Here is a 24,833-nt window from a genome sequence, read left to right as displayed (position 1 = left end):
GTGAGCAAAAGGGGGGGGGGGGGACAGGACACAGGCAGCATAGCTGTAGAAGACTGGCCTGAAGACAAGAAGGTCAACACCAGCATGCTGGGTGATACACGTGGGGCCAAAGCTGGGAACCCAGCCAGCGTGGACTGGACATATTAGGTCTGCAGTCTCATTAAAATATAAAAATCAATAAAAACATTTAAAAAGAGATGCGGTGGGACGCATGGAGGGATTTGAAAACAAGGATGGGGAATTTAATATCAGAGCTCACCTGGGAACCAATGTAGGTCAGCAAGCACAAAGGTGATGAGTGAACAAAACTTAACGTGAGGAAGGATATCTGCAACATGACTTTTGATGAGCTTAATTTTCAGTTACAATAGAAGATAATGACTGGCCAGGAGAGCAGTGCAATGGTCACATCTAGAGCCAAAAAAACTTGGATGAGCATTTCAGCAGCAGATGAGCTGAAGCAGGGTGATGGTATGGAGGTGGTTGTAGCAGTCTTGGTGATGGTGTAGATGGATAACTCTTCGTCAGATAAAATAAGGTTGCGAAATGTCAGTTCAAGCTCAAACAGATTCTAGGGAGATGTATACAGTTGGTGGCTGGAAAGACAGGATAATGCGTGGGATTTTCCAGCCCTTCACATGAGCAGAATCTTTGGGTTGTGCCAAAAGCCATAGGAACAGAATTAGGCCACTCGGCCAAACGAGTCTGCTCCGCTATTCAATCATGGCTGATATTTTTCTCATCCCCATTCTCCTGCCTTCTTCCCATAACCTCTGATCCCCATATTAATCGAGAACCTATCTATCGCTGTCTTAAATGTTATGGACCAGGGTTTAGAGAACCCCAAAGTGTACCATGGAGTTCACCTGACCCACAACTTTTAATAGATTGTGGTATGGGGAGCACATGGCCCGCTCTACAGGTGTGGTGCAGCAGAAATTTAAAAGTAATTTTTAAAGCAAAACAATGTTTATTCTATGAACTCAGTTAACCTTTTTAAAACATAGTGAACATCTTTGCAACCATCAATTCAAATACACCCCCCCCCCCAAAGAATACAACATTCTAAGTAATCCTTAAACTTTCCTTTTTACATCCATAAGACAAAAATAACCCTTTATACATAAGACATCAGGTTTAACTTCACTACTGAGAACAGTTACCACGTTGAAATCACCAAATGGACATTCATAAGCTTGCAGAGATTCACACACATCTTACTGTGATTGCAGCTTCTCCAAAACTAAAACGAAACTAAAAAACAGACACACCCAAGCTTTATCTCAAAGTGAAACTAAAAAGCAGAGCCAGAGCTCAGCTCCACCCACACTCTGGCATCACTGCAGCCACTTGAGCAGAGAAACATTTCTTAAAGTGACATTCCCATGACATAAAGAAACTCAGTGATTTGGCCTCAACCGCCTTCTGCGGTAAAGAGTGCCACAGATTCATCACCCTCTGGCTGAAGAAATTCCTCCTCATCCCTGTTTTAAAGGATCGGCCCTTTAGTCTGAGATTGTGTCCTCTGGTTCTATCCTCTCCACATCTACTCTATCCAGGCCACGCAGTACCCTGTAAGTTTCAATGAGATCCCCCCCATATCCTTCTAAACTCCAAAAGTACAGACCAAGAGTCCTCAACCGTTCCTCATACGCCAAGCTCTTCATTCCAGGTATCATTCCTGTGAACCTCCTTTGGACCCTTTCCAACGCCAATAGATCCTTCCTTAGATACGGGGCCCAAAACTGCTCACAATACTCCAAATGGGGTTTGACCAGAGCCTTATACAGCCTCAGACGTACATCCATGCTCTTGTACTCTCGACATGAATGCTAACATTGTATTTTGCCTTCCTACCTGCCGACTGAACCTGCACGTTAATCTTAAAGAGAATTTTGCACAAGGACTCCCGAGTACCTTTGTGCTTCTGATTTCCTAAGCATTTCCTCATTTAGAATAGAGTCTATGCCTCCATTCCTCCTTTCAAAGTGCACATCTGCCACTTCATTGCCCACTCTCCTAACTTGTCCAAATCCTTCTGCAACCTCCCTGCTTCCTCAATACTACCTGTCCCTTTACAGATCTTTGTATCATCTGCAAACTTAGCAACAGTGCCTTCAGTTCCTTCTTCCAGACCATTAATGTATATTGTGAAAAACTGTGGTCCCAGCACAGAAGACCAGAGGCACAGCACTAGTCACCGGCTGTCATCCTGAAAAGGACTCCTTTATCCCCACTCTCTGCCTTATGCCAGTCAGCCAATTCTCTATCCATGCCAGGATCTTAAGCCATGGGCTCTTATTTATTTAACAGTGTCCTGTGCGGCACCTTGTCAAAGACCTTCTGGAAATCTAAATAAATCACGTCCATTGGTTCTCCGTTGTCTAAGTCCATTGGTTCTCCGTTGTCTAACTCCCTTGTTACCTCCTCAAAGAACAGATATTTCAGACATTACCTCCCTTTGACGAAGCCGTGCTGACTCAGTCCTATTTTATCATGCACTTCCAAGTACTCTGCAATCTCATCTTTAATAATGGACTCTAAAATCTTACCAATGACCGAAGTCAGACTAACCGGCCTATAATTTCCAGTCTTCTGCCTCCCTTCCTCCTTAAACAGCGGTGTTACATTAGCTACCTTCCAGTCCTCTGCTACCCTTCCTGCCTCCAGTGAATCCTGAAAGATCACCACCAATGCCTCCACAATCTCCTCAGCTATCTCTTTTAGGACCTAGGGTGTAGTCCAGGTGATTTATTTACTTTCAGACCTTTCAGTTTCCCCAGAACCTGCGCCTTAGTGATGGCCACTGCATTCAACTCTATCCCTTGATTCTCTTGGAGCTCTGGCATCCAACTAGTGTCTTCCACTGTGAAGACTGATGCAAAGTAACTATTCAGTTCCTCTGCCATTTCTTTGGCGACCCCTCGGCGGGTTCCCTGGTGACGTGGTGGATGAACCATACATGACATCGCCCTTGGTGGTGCAAGATGATCCTGCCGCGAGCTAATGGTGAGCCATCTCCGCCACCGGAAAACACACTCCGAGGAAGCCAGAAAACTCCAGCCAATGGTTTTGGTCTTCATGATATTTAGGCGGAGGTACGTTCTACTTGCCTAGCACCAGACAAACATTGTGGCAAATCAAGGACAGTGGCAGGGTCAAGACAGTTGGTAGTGAGGCAGAGGCGGGTGTTGCCAACGCAATATGATGTACTTTCGAATGATGTTGATAAAGGGGCAAGATGGGGCCAAGAATAGATCCTTGGGGCTCCACTGTTTCTCTGGCATGACTGTATGGATATGAATGGTATCTAATACAGGTAGGGAAAATACAGTGAATGGTAGAACCCTCAAGAGTATTGAGTCAGAGGGATCTAGGTGTACAGGTCCACAGGTCACTGAAAGTGGCAACACAGGTGGAGAAGGTAGTCAAGAAGGCATACGGTATGCTTGCCTTCATTGGCCGGGGCATTGAGTATCAAAATTGGCAAGTCATGTTGTAGCTGTATTGAACCTTCGTTGAGCCATACTTGGAGTATAGTGTTCAATTCTGGTCGCCACACTACCAGAAGGATGTGGAGGCTTTAGAGAGGGTGGAGAAGAGATTTATCAGGATGTTGTCTGGTATGGAGGGCATTAGCTATGAGGAGAGATTGAATAAACTCAGGTTGTTCTCACTAGAACGATGGAGGTTGAGGGCCGACCTGATAGAGGTCTACAAAATTATGAGAGGCATAGACAGAGTGGATGGTCAGAGACTTTTTCCCAGAATGGAGGGGTTAATTACTAGGGAGCATAGGTTTAAGGTGCGAGGGACAAGGTTTAGAAGAGATGCACGAGGCAAGTTTTTTTTACACAGAGGATAGTGGGTGCCTGGAAGTCGCTACCTGAGGAGGTGGTGGAAGCAGGGACGATAGTGATATTTAAGGGGCATCCTATACATGAATAGGATGGGAATAGAGGGATATGGACCCAGGAAGTATAGAAGATTTTAGTTTAGATGGGCAGCATGGTCGGTGCAGGTTTGGAGGGCCGAATGGCCTGTTCCTGTGCTGTACTTTTCTTTGTTCTTTGTTTGTTCTTTGCAGGCGTGTGCAGTCCCAACCAGCTGGATGACAGAGGAGAAGAGAACTGCTGGAGGACAAGGTCGAGATTGATCTTGTTTTAGAAATCTGCTATTTGCAAGCATGCCACAGGTTGGACATGTGACCCTTTTGAGAGCTGCTTGCTGGATGCCAAACTTCTATATCTTTGTACAATTGGTGCTGTAATACTATTGCATCTGTAGTACTATTAATTCATCGCTGACATTTCAGCGAACTTCAGGTTGCATTAACATTCTTATTCAGTGTTTACAATGATAGTGGATATAGGAACAAGAATTGAAAATGCAGTCTTTACCTCATCTTCACCGGTAGACACCCCCCAGGAGAACATCTTGGCGAGAAACTTCATATTTGCGATTTCACTTTCCACTTTCTCAATGGTATCTTCAATTCTTTTAACCTGAATCTTCATACAATGTATTTTATATTTCCTATAGGGTTACATAACCTATTAATCACGAGTATTTTTGACTTTCAGTCCTCATTACTGACCAAAGGACGAGCTATCTCTTTGGTAACCACTAGTCCAGGCACTGGTTCTGTGTTTTGTCTGTGCATAAATAACATTATTCAATCAAAATATACACTGTATATACTCCAGAAAACTTTTTGTCAAATAAATGAAGACTCACGGTAGCATGGTGGTTAGCATCAATGCTTCACAGCTCCAGGGTCCCAGGTTCGATTCCCGGCTGGGTCACTGTCTGTGTGGAGTCTGCACGTCCTCCCTGTGTGTGCGTGGGTTTCCTCCGGGTGCTCCGGTTTCCTCCCACAGTCCAAAGATGTGCGGGTTAGGTGGATTGGCCATGTTAAATTGCCAGTAGTGTAAGGTTAATGGGGGGATTGTTGGGTTACGGGTTACGTGGGTGACCCGATCATTGCTCGGCACAACATCGAGGGCCGAAGGGCCTGTTCTGTGCTGTACTGTTCTATGTTCTAACTGCAGTGAGGCTCTTGCGAGATTCCAAGATAAACGAGCAATTGGAACAGTCATGACAAACATAATTTGATCATCAAAGGCTGATTTTGATTGTTAAAATTGAATGATTAAACTATGTGATTCAACGTTCATGTTCCTGGTTTTTATGTTAAGCTCACTAGATAATTGGATATTAAGGTACAGCTGAAAAAGAGACAATGCTGTTGAAACCTTTGTTTAATTCAAAAAAGATGCACAAACATGTTCGTCCTGCTTGCAGACAAACAAAAACATGGGGGAGAATAGTTTCCCAGTGCATTCTCCACGGAAATGTCTCGACCAATCAGAGTTGACTTGCCAACAAATCAGCACCCTTTTCTCACGCAGTATAAATTGTTGCTCCCTTTGAAATTTGGGATTCTTGTGTCTGTCCTGCTGAGTGCAAGAGGAAATGCTTCAGCAGCATGTCAATAATTAGAACCTATAAGTCTGCAAATAGAATTTTCCAATTTGAGCCAAATTAAACTGCAATTGAAATATGGAGCATGGGTGTAATTAATGTACTTCTAAGTCTGATGCAGAAAATGTTCCATGAGGATGACTGTTCTTAAAGCATCAGGTGATTCGAATGATTCAGCACAGGAGGCAGCCATTCAGTCCTTTGTGCGCAGCAGTACTGATATTAATGACTGGGAAGATTTTGCTGTTAATTGTTCGAAATGGCAACAAAATGGGCCCTCGAGTTGCATCGCACCTTCAGTCAGAATGTTATAATGATGAGGCAGATTGTTGACCAAGAAGGAAAGAAAAGGCAGCAGATCCTGCACGCCGCATCCCACCACCCCATGGGATGTCTCGTCCCTCACGTCTAAAGAGCTGTGGGTTGAGAATCAGCCTGTTCAGTCACTTGGCAGAAAATAACAACCCTAAGTAGATGTCGGGTGCGATTCAGCAGTCTTAAGTTAAAGTCCGCTGAATGGTGGGTTTAGTCGGGTGTTTCTAGACGGCTGCAGTGTCGAGAAACATTCTGCTATCCAATGGTGCTTTGCTGCCATTTTTTGGTCTTGTGGAGTTTCTGACTGCCATCGCAGCACTGAGACTGATTTCCTGCTGCCAAGCTTGTGGCTTGTCGCAGGTTGGGGTGCCAATTTGTCCAGCAGTCCCAATCTTCCTCACCCTCCCCCTTTCAGGCCACCCCGCTCTTTTGACCCCCCTCACCCCCCCAACCTTGGAGAGGCTCCCAGGATCGCACCTCTCCCCCCCCCACCTTGCAAGACCCCTGCGTCTGGCCGCTGGTTGCTAGCCTATTACCCTGGCAGTGCCATCTGGTTGCCCTGGCAGAGACAGCGTACCAGGTTGACAGTGCCAAAGTACTAGGGGAGTTACAGGGCATTACCCTGCCCTGTCCTGACCACCCAGAGGTCTCCAATGGCCTGGGAGACTCCCCCAGGTGCCGTTACGTCTGGTCCATGTTTGTGTGGACCAGTAGTAAAAGGCGCCCTGGCGAGAACTCCCAAGCATGGCCAGTGAGGGGGCAGCACGGTGGCGCAGTGGTAGCACTGCAGCCTCACGGCGCTGAGGTCCCAGTTTCGATCCCGGCTCTGGGTCACTGTCCGTGTGGAATTTGCACATTCTCCGTGTTTGCATGGGTTCCGCCCCAAAGATGTGCGGATTAGTGTGGATTGGCCACACTAAATTGCCCCTTAATTGGAAAAATGAATTGTAAACTCTAAATTTATCTAAAAAAAAAGAAAAAAAAAAAGAAGCATGGCCAGTGACTCCTGGGCACTGGGTGAATCCATAGGCTCAATTAAATATGCTAATCTGGATCTCCCCTAGTGAAGACAAGATCCAGAGTCGGGTGGCTCGTGATCGGCCCGGCACCTGGCACAGAGCCCAATTTGGGGCTTGGGCTCGATTCACCTGTTGTGCCCACATCTGCGGCAGGTGAGAAGGGGTCACTGAACCGTGCCCGTATTGAGGGACAGATGATGATGATGATAATGACAGACCAATAAGGTCTGGAGCTGAGTAATCCTGATAAAACCAAAATGAGCATTAATGTGCTGAATAAGTGGCACATGATAGCACTTGTTGATGATACCTTCATTACTTTGCTAATGATTGAGAGTAGATAGGTGGAGCAGTAATTGGCTAGATTGAATTGGTCCTGCTTTTTGTAGATAGTACACAGCTGGATAATTTTCCACATTGTTGGTTAGATTCCACTGTTGGAGCTTGGCTCGTGGGGTGGCCATTAGCCATTGGATTTTACTTCATAACTCAGGAGGTTACAGCATCATCCAATGGGTAGAATGAAAAGTCCTTTTTCGCCTCTCTTCAAAACTATAAATATGTAATCAATTGTAGTCACGGTTTTAACGTAGGAAATAGGCTGTACAGCAAGCTCCCCAAAAAAGTAATAAGATAAAAGACCAGGGGCACGATTCAGCCACCGTGTTGTGCTCCGTGCAATGGGTGCATCCCACGAGAGCCCCAAATATGATCGCAAGTCACCCAACTCACTCCGACCAGCATGATACAGATCAGCTTATTTAAATGAGTCATTTCAATACCCAGATGCCGCTTTCACATGGCGCCCGGAAGCCAACAACAACGCCTGCAAGGCCTCAACTGGCTGTGGTTTCCACAAACCTGGACCAGGTGTGATGGCACCTCGAGGGGTGTTTTAGACCATTAAAGCCCCCCCCCCCCCCTTGAGTGTTTTGCGACAGGGAAGGGTAGTACCCTGGTACCAGATACTTGGCACTGCCAGAATGCCAGGTGGCATTCTGGGGCTGAGCAGGGTCCTGAAAGCATGGTGGGGGATGTCTGTAAAGATCAGGGCAACTGAGATCAAAATGGTCCCCAAATTTGCGATGAGTCAGTGCTACTGGTGAGTTGAGCTTGTCAGTGCAGGAAATTTTATGAAGTGTGGCCTTGGCAGGGAGAAACTGCTCAAGGTCCAAAAACCCAGGAAAGTGCAGGGTGAATCTTGGCGCTGCAGCCGCTGAAAAATACCATGCCAAACTTGCCGTAAAGTTTACTTTGATTTATCTTCCCTGAATCGAGTCCCAATATTCTGTTTTTGTGAAGTTGATTGAGGAATAAATGTTGGCCTGGACACTGTACAATTCCCTTGTTGGCTTGGACACCGGACAAATCATCAGTTGGCCTGGATATTAGACAACTCTCCTGCCAGCCTCGACACTGGACAACAAACTCACACACACCCTCCACCCCCATCGGCCTGGACACTGGATAACTCCTGTCGGTGTGAACACTGGATAACTTCCCTGTCAGCCTGGACACTGCATAGCTCCCATGTCGGCCTGGACACTGCATAGCTCCCATGTCGGCCTGGACACTGCATAGCTCCCATTTCAGCCTGGACACTGCATAGCTCCCATGTCGGCCTGGACACTGCATAGCTCCCATGTCGGCCTGGACACTGCATAGCTCCCATTTCAGCCTGGACACTGCATAGCTCCCATGTCGGCCTGGACACTGCATAGCTCCCATGTCGGCCTGGACATTGCATAGCTCCCATGTCGGCCTGGACACTGCATAACTCCCATGTCAGCCTGGACACTGCATAGCTCCCATGTCGGCCTGGACACTGCGTAGCTCCCATTTCAGCCTGGACACTGCATAGCTCCCATGTCAGCCTGGACACTGCATAGCTCCCATGTCGGCCTGGACACTGCGTAGCTCCCATTTCAGCCTGGACATTGCATAGCTCCCATGTCAGCCTGGACACTGCATAGCTCCCATGTCGGCCTGGACACTGCATAACTCCCATGTCGGCCTGGACACTGCATAACTCCCATGTCGGCCTGGACACTGCATAGCTCCCATGTCGGCCTGGACACTGCGTAGCTCCCATTTCAGCCTGGACACTGCATAGCTCCCATGTCGGCCTGGACACTGCATAGCTCTCATTTCAGCCTGGACATTGCATAGCTCCCATGTCGGCCTGGACACTGCATAGCTCCCATGTCGGCCTGGACACTGCATAGCTCCCATGTCAGCCTGGACACTGCATAGCTCCCATGTCGGCCTGGACACTGCGTAGCTCCCATTTCAGCCTGGACACTGCATAGCTCTCATTTCAGCCTGGACACTGCATAGCTCCCATGTCGGCCTGGACACTGCATAGCTCCCATGTCGGCCTGGACACTGCATAGCTCCCATGTCAGCCTGGACACTGCATAGCTCCCATGTCGGCCTGGACACTGCATAGCTCAAATGTCAGCCTGGACACTGCATAGCTCCCATGTCGGCCTGGACACTGCATAGCTCCCATGTCAGCCTGGACACTGCATAGCTCCCATGTCAGCCTGGACACTGCATAGCTCCCATGTCGGCCTGGACACTGCATAGCTCAAATGTCAGCCTGGACACTGCATAACTCTCCTGTCGACCTTGACACTTGAAAAATCCCCAGTTGGCCTGGACACTCCCTTGTTGGCCTGAACATTGGACAACTCCCCTTGGCCTACACACTGGATAACTCCCATCGCCCTGGACAGCTCCCCTGTTGGCCTGGACACTGGCCAACTCCCGTGTCAGCTTCTGTTCTTGTCAACTCCCCTGTTGGCCTGGACACTGGACAACCCCCATGCTCTTTTAATTAGTATCACAGAACCATAGAAAAGTTACAGCGCAGAAGGAGGCCATTCGGCCCATCTTATCCATGCCAGCCTGAGGACACCAGCACACTTTCTAATCCCACCTTCCTGCACCCGGCCCATAGTCCTGTAGCTTACAGCACTTAAGGTGCAGATCCAGGTACTTTTAAAAAGAGTTTAGGGTCTCTGCCTCCACCATCAACACGGGCAGCGAATTCCAAACTCCCACTACCCTCTGTAAAAAAAGTTCTTCCTCATGTCCCCTCTACACCTTCTCCATGTATCTTGAATCTATGTCCCCTGGTTTTAGAATTCTCCACCAAGTGAAACAAATTTATCCTGGCCACTGTTACTTCCGTCTCAATTAAGTCACCCCTCAGCCTTTTTTGTTCCAAAGAAAATAAGCCCAATATATACAATCTCTCCTCGCAGCTACACTTTTCTTTTAAACCTCCTCTGCACTCTCTCCAGGCCAATTATGTCCTTCCAGTAATGTGGTGACTGCACACAGTATTCCAGTTGTGGCCTCACCAGTGTTTTATACAATTCCATCATTGTATCGTTACTTTTAGATTCTATACCTCTACCAATGAAGGAGAGCATTCCATATGCTTTCTTTACGACCTTGTCTACTTGAACTGCTGCCTTTCGAGACCTGTACACTTGCACGCCAAGATCTCTCACTTCATCTACCCCTCTTAGTATATTCACATTTATTGTGAACTCCCTACAATTGTTTGACCTCCCGAAGTGCATGACCTGACAATTCTCTGTGTTAAATTCCATCTGTCACTTTCTTGTGCGCCCCACCAACCCATGTATATCATTTTAGAGATTACAGTTATCCTCTACACTGTCCATCACCCGGCCAATCTTTGTGTCATCTGCAAATTTCTCTATCGTGCCCCCCCCCAAATTCACGTCCAAATCCTTAATATATAACAGAAAGGGTTATGTTATAACCCTGCAGGAGGCCCAGGGATCTGCCACCTCAGAGTCGCTGTGGCCTCACCCGAGTACAATTTACCCAGATGAGGGGGGGGCAGGGTTACCTCCCTTTTACCAGGACTGATGGGACATAAATACCCGAGGAGACGCTTTGGGGTGTAGGATGTGTAAATAGTAAGGAGAATAAATCAACACTTTTCTACAATTATCACTTCAGAGTGGTCGCATGCCTGAGACTTTATAGGTCCCAATACTGAGCCCTGTACAACACCACTTCTAATAACTTTTCATTTACAAGGGCAGCCATTGAACTTTACCCTTTGTTTCCTGTTACTAAGCCAACTTTTTATCCAGTTTGCCACATTGCCCTGTATACCATGGGCTTTTACCTTTTTGACCAATCTGCCATGTGGGACCTTGTCAAACATCTTGCTAAAATCCATGTACACAACATCCACTGCACTACTCTCATCAACCCTTCTTGTCACTTCCTCAAAGAATTCAATCAAATTTGTGAGGCTTTCCTTTAACAACTCCATTCTGACTATTCCTGGCTAGTCTATGTCTTTCTATGTGACAGTCAATTCTATCTCTCAGGATTGATTCTACTAATTTGCCCACCACCGATGTTAAGACTATCTGGCCTATAATTGTTCGGCATTTTCTTCAATCCCTTTTTAAACAATGGAACCACGTTCACTTTTTCAGTCCTCTGTTACCGCCCCTGGATCTAGTGAGGATTGGAAAATCGTCAGAGTATCTGCTATCTCCTCCCTGACCTCCTTCAGTAGCCTTGGAAGCAATCTACCTGGTCCTGGTGACTTATCAACTTTCAAGGATTTCAATACTTTGAGTGCTTCCTTTCTTTTTATGATTATCCCATCCAGTGTATCACAATGTTCCTACTGGACTACTATATCTGATGATCCATTTCCTTTGTAACAGTGAGACAAAATATTAATTTAAAACCCTTCGTACAGCCTCTGCATCTATACACAGGTTCCCTTCTTCATCTCTGATAGGTCCCACTTTTTCCTCAACTAACCATTGACCATTAATATATTGGTGAAACATCTTTGTATTTTCTTTAACTTTACTTGCTAATCTTTTTACATGGCCTGTCTTTGATTTCCTTATTTTTTACTTCGCTCCTGCACTTTCTATAATCATCTAGGCTATCTGCAGTGCTGAGTTCTTTGTGCCTATCGTGCACTTTCTTTTTCTGTTTAATTTTCCCCTGTATTCCTCTGGACAACCAGAGGAAGTCTAGATTTATTCTTGGAGAGGGGGTCATGTCTACGTCTACTTTATACATTTAGGATCTCACTTTTTAGTGCTTCCCACTGGTTTTCCAAAGATTTATCCTCTAGGCATGCTAGCCAGTTCATCTCAGCCAAGTCCCTTCTCATTTCTGCAAGATTTTCCTTCCCTAGTTCAAAATTTTTACCTCTGCTTTATCTCTGTTCTTTTCTGTTGTGGGATCTTTTACATCCACCCAAAAAGGTAGATATAATGTCTAATTCAGAAGATGGGACCTCAGACAGTGCAAAGCTCCCTTACTTTCCCTGGAATGCATAGAATACTGTGCAGGAAGCCATTCGGCCTATCGAATCTGCACCAACCCGCTGAAAGAGCACCCTATCTAAGCCCACTCCCCTGCCCTATCCCTGTAACCCACTAGTGTTACAACCTAGATTAGTGCTCAAGTCTCCAGAGCGTGGCTGAACCCTCAGCCACTCCTTGTGGCATCCAGTTCTACATCCTCACCATCCAAATAAATTCATCTTAAATCCCTTTCTGTCTGTCACTTACTATTCGATATTGTTGCCACCCCTCATTCTCAACCAATTTCCCCACAAACATATTTTAAAAATCTTTTGTATTAGGGTTAACAGACAAACATTGAAAACACTTACATGGTTTTCTGTACTCTTTTCCATTGATCATCAACTCTTTCAATGTCCTCCTCAATTTCTCGACAATATTGGAGAAGGGAAAGTATATTTTCTTCCAAAAGAAAGAAAATATCCAGTATTTCCTGTGGGTCCTTAAAATACAGCTCTTCGTCCTTCAAGTGAAATAAAAGCAAGTTTAACCCATATTACAGCAACAATTTACAGAGCACCCCCCAATGTAGGAAAGTAGTTTGTGCAGGAACCGATGTTAGATGTAAAGATTACAATCGAATATCCCTAATATAAAAAGTGACAAAAGTGTCAGTCAGCAACATCTCATTGACATTCATTAAAAAAACACCTTCTGTAGAAATATATGGCATATCTAGGCAATATATTGGCAGATACATGTTAGGAAAAAACACAGGAAATGTAAACTTGCTGACTGGTGCAAGGTTTGTTCTCGTGTGGGTCACTTTACACAAATATAAAGATAGTTCCACTGAACATTTGGGTAATAATAAGGGTGATCATTTTATCATCATAAAGTCTGTCCAACCTCTGTGAAATGTACGTTTTTCTCATTCCAAAATTGACACTTCATGACATGTTTTTTCTCACACAGCCCAGCTGTTCAGTTGTTGGTGTTATTGGGGTGTAGTGAGCAATGGTCGGCATTTTATTTTAGTAGACAAATGAGAACCATAGTTACCAAAAGAACATTCCAGAAATGCCTCTATGCCCCATAATCTGATTACCTAGCCCCACTCTCCTATTTTCTCACAGAAGTGGTAGAACACTAGTGATCTTCAATGAGAAACATACTATATATATATTTCAATAGAGTTTGTAACACATTCTGGTAAATATCTCGTTCATTAATGAAACAATGCACTCTTTTGTTTGCCTTTAGGACATTTCAGAACAGCACAACTGCAGACCATGCTTTGGTGAATTCAGGTTACAATCTTGTAATTCCATCTCTGATCCAGCAACCCTTACAATGCTGGGTTCACAGAGTCAACTCCTCTATTTCTTCAGAGCTGCATTTCCAGGTTTGACCGTAATTAAGTCCACATGGCAGCTAGATAACATTTTTCCTTTGAGAACTTTCCCACACTTGACCAGGTTCTGTGACTGCAGCTCAAATGTCTGCAGAAGCCAGACTTGGCACCATCTTTAGGCACACTCCTCAAATGCTGGTGGGTTCAAAACTCAATTCAAAGATTTGAGCATATAATCTAGGCTGACACTCAGTGCAGTAGAGAGAGAGTGCTGCACTATTGGAGGTAGTGCTTTTATCTTGGTGTTAGCTTTTGTTATGCATTATGGATGAACCATCAAATTCTGCCACATAATTACCGTAATTCACTTCCTCTAATGAAGATAATTAGTGGATGATGTACTGGAGCACCCAGGGCACGTTCCTCATCCAGTAGTGGGAAGCATTTCAACTTCCAGACCCATCTTCGGAACATGCCTGATCATTGGCTGATTGGGCCTTTTTAAGTTGAAGGGTAGATCTGAGGCCTTCTTCCCATCCAATGAGTGTTGGACATCAGGACATCTGAGATCATGTCTGTGACCCGGAACAAGGTCATGGCCGGCCCTTTAAAGCACCCCATGGTACTGGAAATCATGGTTGGGATTTTGCCATTTTTTGGCAAAGCGTCATCGCAGGCAGGGAAAGCGGTAGTCCACTGGCAGATTTGTGATCTTTCCCCATCTTTAAACCGATTGAGGAAAGAAAAGTGAAGAGGCGGATGCAGGATGTCACGTTGGTGGGGCAGGCTCAGATTTTTAACAGATTGAAGCAAAAAGGGCACACCCATTAAAAAATTTAAAATAGGAACACCTTCCCCCGACCGAACTCCACCCTCCTCCCACAAGTTCCCAACTCCCTACGCCTCCCCCATGGAACTCACCCAACTTCCACTGAACTCCCCCACATCCTGCACCCGCCCACCACAGAATCCCCAGCACTGTCCCCTGCCAGGGTACTGGCCAAGCATGACCCGCTCGTCCCTGGAGGTTGTATTCACCTGTGCACCTCAGCCGGTTCTGCTCACCAGGTGCATGTCATATGGGATCTGTCATGAATTTAACATGTGGGAAAGACTATCAGGCGAAAAGGCCTGATAATATTTAAATTGTTGCAAATGGGGATTCCAACTTTTCAAGTCGGGATTCCTGCGACACCATTGGCGGGAGATGGGGGGACAATCAATCAAGAACTCCTGCCGATGTAAAAGCCATTTTGTGATTCCAGTGCGATTTTCCACCTCCCTTGCCATTCCTGCCCCAATAAAATGGGAGTGGAGAATCCCTCCCCCATGTATTTATAGTTTTCAGACTTGTAAGGTGAGAATTTAAATTAGATTTTCCTCCCAACTGTAGCATTCTTCATAGTTGGGATAATTTTTGAACCGCAGCAAATTTCCCATCTCTTTGTAGTTTGCGGAGCCCTACAGGGACCGGCGCGGAAGGAAGGAGTGCCCCCACGAGATGAGGAAGCGGAATATTAACTATGAATGTAGAAACAGCACCAAGGCAAGAGAAACCGGGTTATCGAAGGGAAGCTGACTAGGCTCTTCAATGAAAAACTGTTCAAGTCAAAACGTAAGATTGAGAGTGACCTCTATGCTCTTCAACGAGCGTAAAATTTCACATCCGCGACTGATGAAGCCAATCTGGCACGACGATTTCAAAACCAGCTGTCCCTATCAGCAAAATAGCTCGACCGCAGATTCAGATTGGTGGGCCCCGCGGCCAGGCCACCGTCATATCCACCCCCCCCCCCCCCCCCCCGAGGATCGCACCAGCTGACTTACCTGGCAGGTCCAGCCATGTGGAACCATGTCTAATCCACGCCGGCGGGACTGGCCGAAAACGGGCCGCCGCTCGGCCCATCGGGGCTCGAAGAATTGCCGGGGGGGTCCGCTACCAATGGCCTCCGACCGGCGTGCCGTGAACCCCGCCTGAAAACCAGCGCTGGGGAGTGGCGGGGCAGGATTCGCCCCCGGCGGTGGGTCAGAGAATCCCGTCCATTGTTTCAGAATTGAAATGGCAGCCAAGAATCTGCTAGCAACCTCTAGGGGTGGTCAGGATCCACCAGAGATTTCCATAGAAGAAATATTTTGTTTGGCAAAAAATTATGTAGAACAGCAACTTGAGTTGACCAAGATCGGTACAGAAATTGGACAAAAGTTTTTAAAGCACGATGCTTACGTTCGGGCAGCACGGTAGCATGGTGGTTAGCATAAATGCTTCACAGCTCCAGAGTCCCAGGTTTGGTTCCCGGCTGGGTCACTGTCTGTGTGGAGTCTGCACATCCTCCCCGTGTGTGCGTGGATTTCCTCCGGGTACTCCGGTTTCCTCCCACAGTCCAAAGATGTGCGGGTTAGGTGGATTGGCCATGCTAAATTGCCCGTAGTGTCCTAAAAAGTAAGGTTAAGGGGTGGGGGGTTGTTGGGTTACGGGTATAGGGTGGATACGTGGGTTTGAGTAGGGTGATCATAGCTCGGCACAACATCGAGGGCCGAAGGGCCTGTTCTGTGCTGTACTGTTCTATGTTCTAACTGTACAGCACAGAACAGGCCCTTCGGCCCTCCATGTTGTGCCGAGCAATGATCACCCTACTCAAACCCACGTATCCACCCTATACCCGTAACCCAACAACCCCCCCCTTAACCTTGCTTTTTAGGACACTACGGGCAATTTAGCATGGCCAATCCACCTAATCCGCACATCTTTGGACTGTGGGAGGAAACCGGAGCACCCGGAGGAAACCCACGCATACACGGGGAGGACGTGCAGACTCCGCACAGACAGTGACCCAGCCGGGAATCGAACCTGGGACCCTGGAGCTGTGAAGCATTTATGCTAACCACCATGCTACCGTGCCTCTAAGGGACAATGGTCTACTGAAGATTTGAGATAAGTTTGGGGGAAAACTACCAGTATGAGGGAGAGAGAGATCGGAATCAAATGGTCCCTGATCGTAATAAGTCAGATCCGAAGCAGAAATAAAAATATAGAAAGTACAAACAGAAGGAGCAATTAAGGGCAGACTGTGAAGAGCTTAAGAGAGAAACGCCTAAACTTGAAAAATTAGAAAAGTTAGAGGAAGAAAACGGAAGATATAAATATGAACTGGATGGTGTGAACTTATAAAAAATTGAATTACGTTTTGAAAAACATGAGTTAGCATTGGAAAATGCACAGCTTAGAATGGAAGTAGCAGAACTTTTGAATCGGAATCGGGAATTTAAAAATAGAATACCAGTGGAACTCCTGACCTGACGGGGGACATCTCTTCAATGGCCCCTCAACATCCGTACAAATACAGCCTGTCTCTTGCACAGTAGGTCTGACTTCAGAAGCCCCACCTCTGCCAGTCAGTGAGGCAATAGGTATAACCCCAATGTAGGATGTGCTGTCTCGATGGGAGAAAAAACAGTTATAGCCACAAGCAGTCACATGGCAGTCTCATCCCATTTAAAAGGAAAAACAATTAAATCAAGACAGTTGAAAAAGGAAACCCTTAAAGGATCCCGGAATCCGAGCGTGTAACTGAGTCGGATTTAGAATCATCGAAATCTGACAGTGATTCTGAGATGATATTATAAAGGAATTATTACTTAAAAAGAAAAAAATAAAGTCTCAAAGGGCCAAAAGATTATGATTAGCCCCGTTAAAACCAAAACGATGCAAGCCTGAATTAGTGCTATCAGTTTCTTCATACGGGGATAGAAAAGTTACTCGAGCCAAATATGCCCAATGGTTAGTCCACCAACCAGCTGGTCTGGATAGAATTGATAGATGGTCGAAGGAATTACCTAATCCTAAGAAGGGAGGAATGGGAACGTGCGAAGGGCTCGAGTGATTACGACAAATTTACAATCTCCACCCGATGGGTTGAGTTCAAGTTTTGTCAATATTGATTCCTAAAAGAGAAAGCGGACAGTTGTCTAGGGGTGTTAAGGAAGCATTAGGGAATGACGAGTAACAGCTCGAAGATGAGTGGACTGTAATTAAGCAATGGTTGTTGAGATACAATCCACCAAAAACTGATTGGACAAAGGATACTCATTGTATTCAGAAGATGAAGCAGGTATCAGAATATGAAGAACGATTTAGGAAAGTATGGATGGAACACTCAGGAATGGAACTGCCAGAAGGACAGGAGACTTGGGATACAATCTTGTGCCGTTGAAGACAACTTTTATGCTGTGTTGAGAACGGATTTATCTATTGGATTAAAATTGGTGTTACCCGAATGGGACCAAGTATCAACAACATATGCAATATTAGTTGAACAATGTATTCAAATTGATTGAGGTATGGATGCTAAGGTTTGTACCTTTCAGTCAGAAACACAGAGATTGCAGGTCATTTCAGACAACAAGTAATGCTTTGCCTAATTCAAATGTTCCACAAAAGTCTAAATCTATAAGGGGAAAATATTCTTGTGGAAAGGAAGGGCACAGGGCCAGGATGTGGCGAACTAGACAACAGAGATTCCCGTTTCTGCTCCTGTCCCAGCAGCTCCTATATTCTATCCACAGTTACTATACAAGCTTGAAGAGTCGGATACAATGGATGCATTTAAGAAATTATCACTATTTCATGACCCCTTTTAGCCCTCTTTATTGCGCATTTGAGATTCGTCCTACTTTCCCGATATTCCTCCAAAGCCTCATCAGTTTTGAGTTGCCTCGATCCTATGTATGCTTCCTTTTTCATCTTAGCTAGTCTCACAATTTCACCCGTCATCCATGGTTCCCTAATCTCGCCATTTCTATCTTTCATTTTCACAGGAACATGTCTGTCCTGCACATTTCGAATGTGGATTTACCCTTAAACAGCTGCTCCCAATCCACATTCCCTAGCTCCTGCCGAATTTTGTTATACTCTGCCTTTCCCCAATTTAGTACTCTTCCTTTCGAACCACTCTTGTCCTTGTCCATGAGTATTCTAAAACTTACGGAATTGTGATCGCTATTCCCAAAGTAATCACCGACTGAAACATCAACCACCTGGCCGGGATCATTCCCCAATACCAGGTCCAGTATGGCCCCTTCCCGAGTTGGACTATTTACATACTGTTCTAAAAAACTCTCCTGGATGCTCCTTACAAACTCTGCTCCATCTACGCCTCCAACACTACACGAATCCCATTCAATGTTGGGGAAGTTAAAATCTCCCATCACAACCACCCTATTGCTCCTACATTTTTCTATAATCTGTCTGCATATTTGTACCTCTACTTCATGCTCGCCTTTGGGAGGCCTGTAGTAAAGTCCCAACAATGTTACTGCACCCTTCCTATTTCTCAGCTCCACCCATATTGCCTCAGTGCTCGAATCCTCCATCATGTCCTCCTTAATCACAGCTGTGATATCATCTCTGACGAGTAATGCAACTCCTCCACAACCTTCTACCTCCCTCTCTATCCCTCCTGAAGCATCTACCCTGGGATATTCAGTTGCCAGTCCTGCCCTTTCCTCAACCAAATCTCAGTAATACCAATAGCATCATATTCCCAGGTACTGATCCAAGCCCTAAGCTCATCTGCCTTACCTGCTACACTTCTCGCATTAAAACAAATGCACCTCAGACCACCTTTGCGTTCATCATCTCTTCCCTGTCTACTCTTCCCCTTAGTCACATTGAGTTTATTGTCTCATACCTTACTGGCTTTAGTTGCTTTAGATATTCCATGAATTCCTTTTCTTTGGATCCACTACCAACTTGATTTTCCCAGTCCACCTGCATATTGAAGTCCCCCATGGATTATTGTAATATTGCCTTTCTTATATGCCTTTTCTATCTCAAATTTATTTTCTGCCCCATATGCCGACTACTGCTAAGGGGCCTGTACATAACTTCCATCAGGGTCTTTTTACCGTTGCAATTCCTCAACTCTACCCACACAGATTCTATTTCTTCTGACCCTATATCACTTCTTGCTATCAATTTAATTAAATTTCCTACTAGCAAGGCAACCCCTCCCCCTCAAGCTGCAGTGCTACAGCAAATACAGTAAAGAGCTGTACCATGAACCAGGCAGGTCAGGAGGACGACACTGACATCATGACCACTTTTGTCTCGGCGAATCAAGTAAGGATACCGGATAGGCAGATCTCGCATGCAGGCAGTTCCACAATGTCATATATGAAAGGCTGGCCGAAGTCCTCAAAGGAGCTTCCCCACAAGCTCTGCATATTCTTCTTTAAGAATAGAGGAGCTAACCGTACAAGACTGACTGATACAAAAAGACCGGTTCGAAAGGGGCCATGTGTCAGGAGCATGTGAGTTCTCCCCGGGTGCGAGCAGAACACAGCATGTAAAAGCTGCTCAGTATTATCAATAAATCTATTGTTAGTGCCTGGTCGCCAGTTATTACAACTCAGTAACTTCTACATGGTGTCAGGAGTTGGCAGAATGGCAGAGGGACTTTGCCACATTGACCTGCTTGTGCTTGACGAAAATGTTGCAGACAACTGGACAAAATTCAAACTCAGTACGTCTACTCACATCATAGGCCACCAGAGTAGCTAATGGAACAAAGGGCTCTGACACTCAGAGGACTGTGGGAAGCCAGGCTCATTCAGAAGCTGGTTGAGTCTCTGAGTTCAGATTCAGAACCCTCAGAGCATCCTGGCGGGGATGAAGCTGTAGAGAATTTGGACATTCTTAGTGTAAAAGAGACAATTCATGATTGGTTAAAGTGGTGGATACAGTCAGTGTAGGTGGGAAGAGAGAAGAGGTTCCGTTTATCCTCTAATAGTGTCATTGCATCATTTACATTCATCTCAACAGTGCTTGAAAAATGAAATGAAAATTGCTTATTGTCACGAGTAGGCTTCAATGAAGTTACTGTGAAAAGCCCCTAGTCGCCACATTCCGGCGCCTGTCCGGGGAGGCTGGCACGGGAATCAAACCGTGCTGTTGGCCTGCTTTAAAAGCCAGCGATTTAGCCCCGTGAGCTAAACCAGCTCCTTCATCTCAAACCTCATTTAAAAAGTAGAATCTCTGGAATATGGCACTTCTTAACAGTGCAGCACTGCCACTAAACTGCTTCTTCCAGTGCAGAACACCCTCTATACTGCCTCTGACAGCAAACACTCCCTGAATATTGCCCCTCTGACAGTGCAGCACTTCCACTGCGCTGCCCCTCTGACAGTGAAGCACTCCCTCAACAGTGCTGTTTCTAAACAGAACATAGCAGAATAGCTTTCTCACACAACAGGGAGAGTGTGAACAGATATCTAGTATCCATACTGAACCTGGAAAGCAACCATTTACCCCAGGACATCCATGCTAAAGTTATTTCTAACATACCATTGGATTGTCATCGTGCTTGATTTCCTTTGCCACTTCTTTGGAATCTACCTCATTTCTGATAAGAAATAAAATAAATATGCTCAATTTCATTACAAATTAACAAGTTGAGAATGTTTGGACACAACTCAGTGACCTCACAAGCCACTTTGGTGAGCGAGGGGTTGACTTGTCTTACAACAACTTCAATGTTATTGTGATTCCAGGGCTATGGAAACTGGGCATCCCACAATGTAGTCTGATTGTCCTGTGCTCCCACATTGGCCTCATATCGAAAGTCCAAGAATTTAATTTTAGAAAATGTAGGTCCTGTGCAGCAATTTAAGATTTTATGCTCTTTGAACATCCCAACCAAAATTATTTTTGCACGTTTGACCAAAGTTTGACATACGAGTATGAGAAAAAGGAGCAAGGGTAGATCACACAACCATTGAGGCTGCTCTGCCATTCAATATGACCATGGCTGACCTTTGGCGTCAATCCATTTTCCTGCCTGCTCCCCATATCCCTTAATTCCTTGAGAAACCAAACATCAGTCCATCCCAGCTTTAAATGCATTCAACAACTCTCTGGGGTGAAGAATTCCAAAGATTCACAATCCTTTGAGTGAAGTTATTTCTCCTCAACACAGTTCAAAATGATCCGCCCTCTTACCCTGGGACTGTGGCCCCGTGATTTAGATCCGTAACCAATGTGAACAATCCTGGCAACCACCCTATCAAACCCCTTCTTTTTTTAAATAAATAATCTTTTATGTCACAAGTAGGCTTACGTTTACACTGCAATGAGGTTACTGTGAAAAGCCCCTGGTTGCCACACTCTGGCGCATGTTCGGGTACAGAGGGAGAATTCAGAATATCCAATTCACCCAATAGCATGTCTTTCGGTACTTGTGGGAGGAAACCTGAGCACCTGGAGGAAACCCACACAGACACAGGGAGAACATGCAGACTCCACACAGTGACCCAAGCCAGGAATTAAACCTGGGACCCTGGAGCAGTGCTTCCCACTGTGCTACCGTGCCGTCCACAACCTTGTAGGTTTCAAGGAGATCATCTCTCATTCTTCTAAACTCCAGAGATAATAAACCCAATAGAAGGGCAACTGATGGTGCATGCCATCTGCTGCTGAAACCATAGAATTCCTACAGTGCAGAAGGAAGCCAATTGAACCAAGAGAGGGCGAGTGCGCGCAAGAGAGAGAGAGGGCGAGTGCGCGCGAGAGAGTGGGCGAGTGCGCGCAAATGAGAGAGGGCAAGTCTGCATCAACCCTCTGAAAGAGCACCCTACCTAGTCCCATTCCCCCACCTTATCCCTGTAACTCCCATTACGCCACCTAGGCTGACATCTTTGGACACTTGAGGGGCAATTTAGCATGACCAATCCATCTAATCTGAATATCTTTGGACTGTTGGGAGGAAACCGGAGCACCCGGAGCAAGAAACCCATGCAGACACGGAGAACTTGCAAACTCTACAGACAGTCACCGAAGGCTGGAATTGAACCCGGGTCCCTGGTGTTGTGAGGCAGCAGTGCTAACCACTGTGCCACCGTGCCACCCCTCAAACAATTAATTTTTACCTCCAGATTCAAAGAGACAAATTCTGTCCTGGCGCGTCTCCAATATTCTGTAAACTTTGATGTATCCAAAACTCAGCCAACGGTATCCTAACGCACATTAAATCCTGTTCACCCATCACCCCAGTGCTCGCTGACCCACATTGGCTCCTGGTCTACCAACACCTCAATTTAAAATTCTAATTCTGATTTTCAAAGGCCTCTATGGCCTCCCCTTCCTTTTATCTGTAACCTACCTCAGCCCCATCATCATTCAAAGTCTCTACATTACTCTAATTCTGGCCACTTCAGATTTTAATTGCTCCACATTTAGCCGTCTAGGTTCAGAGATCTTCAATTCTCTTTCTAAACAACTTCACCTCTTGCTCTCTTCTCTGGCAGGACAGACATATGAGGAGAAATTGAATTGATTAGGATTGTATTCGCTGAAGTTCAGAAGAATGCGGGAGGATGTTATAGAAACCTATAAAAATCTTACAGGACTAGATAGGGTAGATGCAAGAAGAATGTTCCCAATGGTAGGATTGTCCAGAACCAGGGGTCACAGCCTGAGGATATGAGGACAGAGATGAGGAGAAATTTCTTCAGAGTGCGGTGAGCCTGTGGAATTTGTTACCACAGTTTGTTGAGGCCAAAGTATTGTATGTTTTCAAGAAGCAATTAGATATAGCACTTAGGGCAAAGAGGATCAAAGATATATGAATTAGGCTATTGAGTTGGATGATCAGCCATTATTGTAATGAATGGCGGAGCAGGCTCGAAGGGCCAAATGACCGTCTGCTCGTAATTTCTGTATGTCTCCTTTAAGAAGCTTCTCTTTACCCAATGTCTTGGGATCCAATCTAACATTTCTTGCCTGCTTCAGTGTCAAACCATTTGATAGTGCTCCTGCGAAGCATTTTGGGATGTTTTACTGTGTTAAAAGTCCCTCTCTGGCCAGCTGGAGTGGGACCAGGAACCGCAAATGTTTCAGCTCTTCTGGTGCTACCTCTTATCAGTTTCCCTTTAATGTCATGAAGTGAAAAGGTTTTTGAAGCATTCTAATTTTGTCTTGCTTTCTCTTACTCTTTTTCCATCCAAGTAACAATTGAAGGAGCTGCTGTGGGCTTTGAGATCCAATGTGCCCTTTTTTTACGAATGCTTAATTTACGAGGTGGCGGCTCTGAAACATGACAAGTGGAACAACTGTTAACAACTAATAACTCATTGTGTTTCATTCTTTTTCTGGACTCAATGCACAATGGAACATTTCATAGAATCATAGAATTTACAGTGCCGAAGGAGGCCATTTGGCCCATCCAGTCTGGACCGGCACTTTGAAAGAGCACCCTACTTAAGCCCACCCCTCCTACCTACACCCGTAACCCAACCTAACCTGTTGGACACTAAGGGGCAATTTTAGCATTGCCAATCCACCTAACCTGCACATCGTTGGACTGCGGGAGGAAACTGGAGGACCGGGAGGAAACCCAGAAAAAAAGAGTGCGAGTGCGCGCAAGAGAGGGCGAGTGCGCGCAAGAGAAAGGGCGAGTGCGCACAAGAGAAAGGGCGAGTGCGCTCAAGAGAAAGGGCGAGTGCGCGCAAGAGAGAGGACGAGTGCGCGCAAGAGAAAGGGCGAGTGTGCGCGAGAGGACGAGTGCGCGCAAGAGAGGGCGAGTACGTGCCATAGAGTGCGAGTGCCCACGAGAGAAGGCGAGTGCGCATGAGAGAGGGCGAGTACGCACAAGAGAGGGTGAGTGCGCGCAAGAGGGCGAGTGCGCGCAAGAGGGCGAGTGCGCGCAAGAGGGCGAGTGCGCGCGAGAGAGGGCAAGTACGCGCGAGAGAGGGCGGGTGCGCACGAGAGAGGGCGGGTACGCGCAAGAGAGGGCAGGTGCGCGCAAGAGAGGGCGATTGCACGCAAGAGAGGGTGAGTGTGTACAAGAGACAGAGGGCGAGTGCGCACAAGAGAGGGAGGGTGAGTGCTCGCAAGAGAGAGAGGGTGAGTGCGCGCGAGAGGACGTGCGCGCAAGACAGAGGGCGAGTGCCGCGAGAGAGGGCGGGTGCGCGCGAGAGGGCGAGTGCGCGCGAGAGAGGGCGAATGCGCGCGAGAGAGGGCGAATGCGCGCGAGAGAGGGCGAGTGCGCGCATGAGAGGGGGCGAATGCGTGCAAGAGAGAGGGCGAGTGCGCACATGAGAGAAGGCGAGTGCGCGCAAGAGAGAGGGCGAGTGCGTGCGAGAGCGCGAGTGCGCGCAAGAGAGAAGGTGAGTGCGCGCAAGAGAGAGGGCGGGTGCGCGCAAGAGAGAGGGCGGGTGCGCGCAAGAGAGAGGGTGAGTGCGCGCAAGAGAGAGTGGGTGAGTGCGCGCAAGAGAGAGGGTGAGTGCGCGCAAGAGAGGGTGGGCGAGTGCGCGCAAGAGAGAGTGGGCGAGTGTGTG

The 24,833-nt window shown here is 46.4% G+C and overlaps 1 protein-coding gene across 1 annotated transcript in view; it reads right to left on the bottom strand.

Moving 5' to 3' along the window:
- Positions 1-23,561, bottom strand: part of LOC119973231 (coiled-coil domain-containing protein 38-like) — a 53,711-nt gene extending 30,150 nt beyond the window's left edge. Inside the window, exons 1-4 of the mRNA XM_038810911.1 lie at positions 23,487-23,561; positions 20,845-20,902; positions 12,520-12,671; positions 4,401-4,536 (exon numbers count right to left, since the gene is read on the bottom strand). Of these exons, the coding sequence (XP_038666839.1) occupies positions 4,401-4,536; positions 12,520-12,671; positions 20,845-20,902; positions 23,487-23,497 (357 nt within the window). The 5' untranslated portion in view covers positions 23,498-23,561. The remainder of the gene's footprint in view (positions 1-4,400; positions 4,537-12,519; positions 12,672-20,844; positions 20,903-23,486) is intronic.
- Between the last annotated feature and the right edge of the window lie 1,272 nt (positions 23,562-24,833).

Source organism: Scyliorhinus canicula, chromosome 11, assembly GCF_902713615.1.
Source record: "Scyliorhinus canicula chromosome 11, sScyCan1.1, whole genome shotgun sequence".
In the NCBI taxonomy this organism is placed as follows: Eukaryota; Metazoa; Chordata; class Chondrichthyes; order Carcharhiniformes; family Scyliorhinidae; genus Scyliorhinus; species Scyliorhinus canicula.
This window is presented reverse-complemented; position numbering and strand designations above follow the sequence as displayed.